Below are 6,882 nucleotides of genomic sequence, written 5' to 3'. Positions count from 1 at the left end.
GTGGTTAAGAGAGGTGGACTTGGGTTGAAAGAATTCCCAATTAACATGGCAAAACAAGCCAGAGGAAAGCACTGCAGTTCTTATAAAAATGTCTCTCTGAAGAATGTGTCAACCAAGGCTGAGTCCTTTTTAACCAAGAATTCTGTATGAGACACAAGAGCATGTATAACATGGAAGACAAGGCCACAAGACAGGCAGACCAGATGCAGGCTAGGGAGCCATGAGCTGCAAGTGAATGAAAACGCATCCAATTCAGAATCAAATAAACATGCCTGGGCCCACAGCCAAGGAGAGTTCGTGGATTGGACTTTTATCAGGACCTAAATTTTAACCAGCTGGAACTTCTTTTCCAAGTACCACCCTATTCCTTCCTACCTTTCGAAATGAAGTTATTTGCCTTAAATGGGAAACTTGCACTTCATTGTCAAGACGATGCCAGCATTCTGGCTTCCTGAATTCCTGAAGGAGCAGGCTTTTTGCAGGGTAGACGTTTGTTTCAGAGATAAAAGACTAGAGAAGATGTACCTCTCCTAGACAGGAAGGCATTTCTTGCTCCCTCCTTCTCCCCTGCAGAAAACGCCACTAAAACCTGTGGAAGCTGATGCCTAATTCTTTGTTCCATAAATGCTTTTCAAACAACCAGCCAGACAAGGGAGGGGGGAAACCTCAAAGCAACTGATTGATATAAAGCTACCCATCACAAACACAATCACTCCACCATCAAGAAGCAAGAGTTAAGACCCAGTATAAATGAGGATGCCCAGCCCCTCTGGAAGCTTTAGAAATTGTTACTTCTTTGGGAAAACTATATATTACTCCAAGAGCAACTTTACCTGGCAAGGGCCCTAAGAGATTTTTTTTTAAGTAGTCGAGGAAGTGTGCCCACAACTCATTTCTAAAACACTGAGCTGTGTTCAAGATGGTATCGGCCCCTTAATTGTCCCACTAATAATGGGGAGGTTGTGAAATCTGACCACTTAAAGCAGCCCAGCTCCTCAGAGAGATGTGTTAGCAGAGCTCCTGAGGGTTAGCTGGCTGCGGTCTACCTTGTAAGTCCTGGGAAAATACACATTCCTGCAGGGGCAAGAGTTCGTGGAACAAATGCTCCATGGAGATCAAGGGAGTCATTTGCTCAGTTCCTCGGCCGCATCCCGATCCTGACCCTCCTTCAGGACTCACTTCTCCACCCTGCTGTTCCCACTCTCAGGTTCCATGTGACCTAGACCCACAGGAAACTGTCTCCTGTTTGCCTCACACACAACCGACCCTTCTTTTATGTCTGTATGGCCTCAACTAGACTGTAAGCAACCTCAGAAGTGAGACCAACATCTATGGGCTAAACACCCCTATCGGTAGGGGACTCAGACCTAAATCAAATGCCCACACCACTGTACACCAACCAGTATTCACTGGCCAGTCCTCTGACAGCAACTTTTGGAAGAACTGATGCAGGGAGGTGGGGGCAGGGAAGGCTTCCCGCAAGAACTGCTGCTGGAGGAGACAAGGGAGGCTGAGATGTAAAAAAAAGGAACACAGATGGGAAAAGCATGTGCAAAGGCATGCTGAGGAGGGGACACTGGAGATCAGTGGTCTCATCTCTCCAACCCACTTCCTAAAATCGATCACTTAATACAGGATTTAACAGGAAGGCTGCAGGGTCTAACCAGGCTCAGCCAAGATTTACAGGGCTCCAGGATTTGAGGCCACCAAGATGAGGTGTCTGTGTCCTAAGACAGATGTGAACAAATATTGACAAAGTAGTCTGGTGGGAACCAAAGCGCAAGGACCTGCATGAGAAAGCAAACCAAGGGAAATGGCATTTAGGGAGGGCTCCCCTGAGATGCTATCACCTGAGCTGAGTCTTTGGCCAAGCAGAAGGTTCTTCTGGTGGGGGGAGAGGGAGAAAAAGGCATACCAGGCGCAGAGAAAGCATGCTTCAGCACTTTTACACTGGCACAAAAGTTAGGAGCAGGCTGGAAAGGTGGGTATGCAAGACAGGTAGGCAAGAGGGGTTGGGGAGAGATGGTGACTCCATCACATGCACCAAAAGGCAAGTCCAGGAGGGAAGAAGCCATGTATCAGGTTGGAAAGAGTGTGGAATCTGGGAGATGGTCCAGAGACTTCAATGCACATTCAAAAAGGGATGAAAATGACCCAAGGAGAGGACTAGTGGGACCAAGGTAAAAGCTGTTGAGAAGGTCACCTCCAACTAGGGGTTGTGGTGGGAGAAAAGAGGTCAGCCTGAGTGTGAGCCTGATGCACCAAGGACTACTATTAATTGGGGGGGAGGGGGATCCAGTTAGGAGCATAAACACATTCCCACAGGCAGAGAGAACAAAACCACCAGCTTGGCTCCTTTGGGTTGCTATTATACCCAAAGCATTAAAACTTCGCAAGCTTTGTGCATGGACACACAAAGCCACCTAGACAATGCAGAAAAACAGCAATTAGGACTGATCCACCTATGCGGTCATATGAAAACTCAGAATAAAATGCATGTGATGCTCCTACAGTTCTTCAAAACCCAACATACCTGTTTAGATCCAAAAAGTTTAACAGAATTTTGGGCACCTGGGGGCTCAGTCGGATAAGCATCAGACTCTTGATTTCGACTCAGGTCACGATCTCACAGTTGGTGAGTTCAAGCCCAGCACTGGGCTGTGTCAGTGTGGAGCCTGCTGGGAAATCTCTTTCCCTCTCTCTCTGCCCTTACCCCATTCACAAATGCTCTATCAAAATAAATTAATTAAAAAAATTTTTAGTTTATCAGGATTAATAAGTCAATATGAGATAGACTTAAGTTTTTGATCTAAAAACTGGGAAAAACTCAGTATCTTTAAAAAATAGTAATAGTGATATTTTACTAAAATGGGACAGAGTAAGAAAAGGTGATGTTTTACCCAAAAGGAAGGCTATATTCACTATGATGTGGTGGGAGGGTGTATTATAGCTGTCTATAGTGAGGCTATTGGGTTTGAAAGATATCCCAGCTGCATGCCTCATCCTCGGTTTTCTGCACTGTGTTTCTCTGAACATGGGGCCAAAGAGCTGGAAGTACCAGCATAAGATCCTTAAGGAGTGCCAGGTCATAGGCCTGGACTGCTCTGAGGCCATTCAGAACATCCCAGAAGAGGTGGCACAATGTTGTTCTAAGTAAATGATCCATCTCATGGAGAAACAGTGCTGGGATAACTAGGAAATCTCCATTTATACCCATTTTCGAAATGAAGAAACTGGAGCTCTGAAGCAGAGACAAGGTCATGTTCGTGGCTGCCTTAGTGCAAAACCCACGTCCTCTCCACAAGGCTGAAGGCCTTGAGTGCCCTGAGGACCAGCCGCCCTGGCTTCAGTGGGAGGTGAGGGGGGCAGATAGATGCAGTCTCCCTGTCCTGGAGCCGCCCAAGCCCAGGAATCCTGGTAAGGGACATGGGATCTCGGCATCCACGCGCACACTGCCCACCACCCCACGCGCGCCACCGGGACAGCATCAAAGTGCTCGGTTACAGGGAGAAGTCTCCGAACACAAGGCGAAGTCTGTACACCTCTCTAGTCTCCTCTGGGGCTCCTGATCGAGGTGACAAACTCATGCCTCCCTTTGGCCTAGAAAAATATCCGCAGGATAAGCTGGGGACGGGGAATGGGGGTTTAGGTTATCCGTGAGACCATTCTCTAGACGAAGGACAGAACAGCAGAGGAAAATTTCCCAGCAAGTCAGGAGTCGGGGCTGGGGTGAAAGTCGGGTAAGACCGCCTAGCCTAGCGGGAACAATGTGGCCGCGAGAGGGGGCGCATCCCTCCCCTGTGCTCTGGGTCCCCTCTCTGGCAGTCCTGGGCCTTTGCAGAGTTGTGAAGCGGAGGTCCGCGGGGAGAGCCCCACTCCGGTTCCAAAGTGCCCCCAGCCCAGACAGCTCGGAGGATCCCAGCCCCGGGGCGAAGGAGGTACTGGTCCGGGAACAAAGGGTGGGGCGCCCTTCTCCCGCCCGCCGCGGGACGCCCTTCTCACCCGCCCTCTGAGAGCCGGACCCCAGCCAGTGACCGCGCCTCATTAGCAACACAAAGCCGGGGGTCGGGCGGCCCCTTTCATCCGGGCGGGGGCTGGCGGACGTACGCCCCGGGAGGGAAAGAAGAAGGGCGGGAGCAGCGGGGATCCCAGCCCTGCCGCTGACTCTGCGAAGGGCAGGCACGTCTGCACCGGTTCAGCTGGCCGCGAGCACCTGTGCGCATCGCGCCCGCCGCGCTTTTGGGGACGGCGAGAAGTTTCTCCTTACCCTCCAGCCGCAGGTGTCGGCGCCCCGCGCTCTGCTGGAGCCGCCCGCGGCCACGGCCAGCTGCGAGCCGTTGAGGCAGGCGTTGACCGTGAAGAAGACGGAGCAGAGCTGCAGCCACGGGGCCATGGCCGTGCGCTTGCCCAGCCCTACCCTACTCTGCACCCAGGCTGCCTGCCTCTGGCCAGCCCCAAGTGGGCGGTGGCGCTGGCGGCGGCGGCGGAGCTGGCCGCACCAACGAGCATGCGCCACCCGCCCGAGTCCTGCCCCTTCTCTCCGGGCCCTGCCCCCAGCCTCTACTTTCGCGTCCTGGCCCCGCCCCTGGAGCCCAGCCTTTCCTCTTAGCCCCACCTCGCTCCGTAGCCACGCCCCCTACGGTCCCATCTCGAGTCTCCGTCGAGAAGCCAGCAGCTGCAGTTCTTTCCCCCTCACCTGGCAGGTCTGGGTTTTGTTGTTGTTGTTGTTTTATTTATTTCTAGGAGAGAGAGAGAGACAGCGTGAGCAGGGGAGGGTCAGAAAGAGAGGGAGTCACAGACAGAAACAGGCTCCAGGCTCTGAGCTGACAGCACAGAGCCCCACGAGGGGCTCGAACCCACGAACCGAGAGATCATGACCTAAACGAAAGTCGGACGCTTAACCGACTAAGCCACCCAGGCGCCCCGGCAGGTCTGTTTTTTAATACAAAGGATTTGTCCAGGTGATGCCTGCGCCCAGCAAAAAATCGGAAAAGTACAAAAAAATTAATAATAATGGTTCTAATAACAATTTAATCCGCACCTATTTGCCAGGCCTCTTTTTTTTAATGTTTATTTTCGAAAGAGAGAGAGAGCAGGGGAAGGGCAGAAAGAGAGGGAGACGGAGAATCCGAAATAGGCTCCACACGGTAGCTCAGATGCCAGGCTGCTTCTTGAATCCTTCCAACCACACAGGTAAGTGTCAGTATTGTTATCTCACTTTGGGGCGCAGAAAAGTTAGGGTAACGTGATGGTTAGAAAATTCCTGGCTGGGACCTCCAATAAATGACTTGCTCTCTCCGTGTTACTGTTCCTGCCCCCTGTAAACTGAAATAAGAAAAATATGCTAGCCTGGGGAAGATTCTATTGGTTAACACATAGCAGGGGTTCAGTAAATACTATAATCTATCATTAACTGACTTACAGAAGGTCACCCAGCTGGTACCTACCTGAGATTCAAATCCAAATCTGACAAAAGCAATACTCTCAGCCACTACGTTTGTCAAACTTACCATTGTGAAACGGGCAGTGTCTCTGTTTGGAAGAGGAAGCTGAGGCTCAGAGAAGTGGAGAAGCCAAGGTCATAGGACTTTGCACCACAAGCCCCTTCCCCCTTTCACTTGTGTCTGTGCACCTGAATCCCACCTTCACTCTCCTCCACTGCCCAGCCCCTCATCTAAGCCCCCACCTCCTCCTCCACAATAGCTTCCTAAGGGCTCAATTGCCTGCTTCCACTTATGTCCCAGTATACAATGCATCTCTCTACCTGAAATCAGGTCACTGACTTCTGATTTAAAATCCTCCAGGGTGGGGGCGCCTGGGTGGCTTAGTCGGTTAAGCGTCCGACTTTCGCTTAGGTCATGATCTCGCAGTTCGTGGGTTCAAGCCCCGCGTCGGGCTCTGTGCTGACTGCCAGCCCAGAGCCTGGAGCCTGCTTCAGTCTGTGACTCCCTCTCTCTCTGACCCTCCCCTGCTCACGCTGTCTCTCTCTCTCTCCTAGAAATAAATAAAACATAAAAAAAAAAATTTTTTTTTAAAAATAAAATAAAATAAAATCCTCCAGGGTGGCGTTTAGTCAATGGCCATTTACAATAAAATCCATTCTGACCTCCTCTTCCCCTACATTATCTCTTCCCACTCTGCCTTCACCACCTGCCTCCAGCTATGTGGACCTGCTCACTCAACTGCATCTTGAGCTTCTTGTTTCAGCAAACCTTGGAGACTCTCACCTCTGTCTGTCCAACAAGGCAACTTCCTCTACACGACTCTCTCCTTCTGGGGCCCAGATCCCCTTCTTCTCCTCACCTGCCTGGCCTAAATGTGGTGACAGCTCAGTTGCTGCTAACACTGGATTCCTGCACTTTCCCTCATGGCTCCACACACCTTGCCCATACTTTGTACTTAAACTCCCTGTGGAGGTAGAGGCGGCCCCAGTTCTGCATGTGACCCTGAGGAGAAGGAAGACTCTTCTCAGTACAGCTAGAAATCCTGGGCACTGGCTCTGGCAAGATCCCTTTGGAACCAAGGAGCAGACCTAGCTTCATCTGAACCCCAGAGCCTGGAAGAGGAAAACAGCTGTGCAAAGAAAAACTGGCATTGTTGCGAGAGCGAGTGAGGATAGGTCCCTGGTTCACCAAACAACAGCATCCAACACAGGCCCCAGGTACTGAGATTTCTTGTCCAGGTGCACCACTGGACAGAAATGTTTCTTTTTTTTAAATGTTTTATTTATTTCTGAGAGAGAGAGAGACAGTGTGAGCAGGGGAGAGTCAGAGAGAGGGAGATACAGAATCCAAAGCAGGCCCCAGGCTCTGAGCTTGCTGACAGTACAGAGCCCGACACGGGGCTCGAACCCACAAACCGCGAGATCATGACCTGAGCAAA

General features: G+C 51.0%; 1 protein-coding gene across 1 annotated transcript in view; it reads right to left on the bottom strand.

The window, feature by feature from the left end:
* The window catches only part of IL17RD (interleukin 17 receptor D), a 66,535-nt gene extending 62,142 nt beyond the window's left edge, over positions 1-4,393 (bottom strand). Inside the window, exon 1 of the mRNA XM_077776684.1 lies at positions 4,268-4,393. Within this exon, the coding sequence (XP_077632810.1) occupies positions 4,268-4,393 (126 nt within the window). The remainder of the gene's footprint in view (positions 1-4,267) is intronic.
* Between the last annotated feature and the right edge of the window lie 2,489 nt (positions 4,394-6,882).

This window comes from Crocuta crocuta, unplaced genomic scaffold, assembly GCF_008692635.1.
Source record: "Crocuta crocuta isolate KB4526 unplaced genomic scaffold, BGI_CrCroc_1.0 scaffold87, whole genome shotgun sequence".
Lineage (NCBI taxonomy): Eukaryota > Metazoa > Chordata > Mammalia > Carnivora > Hyaenidae > Crocuta > Crocuta crocuta.
The sequence above is the reverse complement of the archived record's forward strand: the minus strand, read 5'-3'. Positions and strand labels throughout refer to the sequence as shown.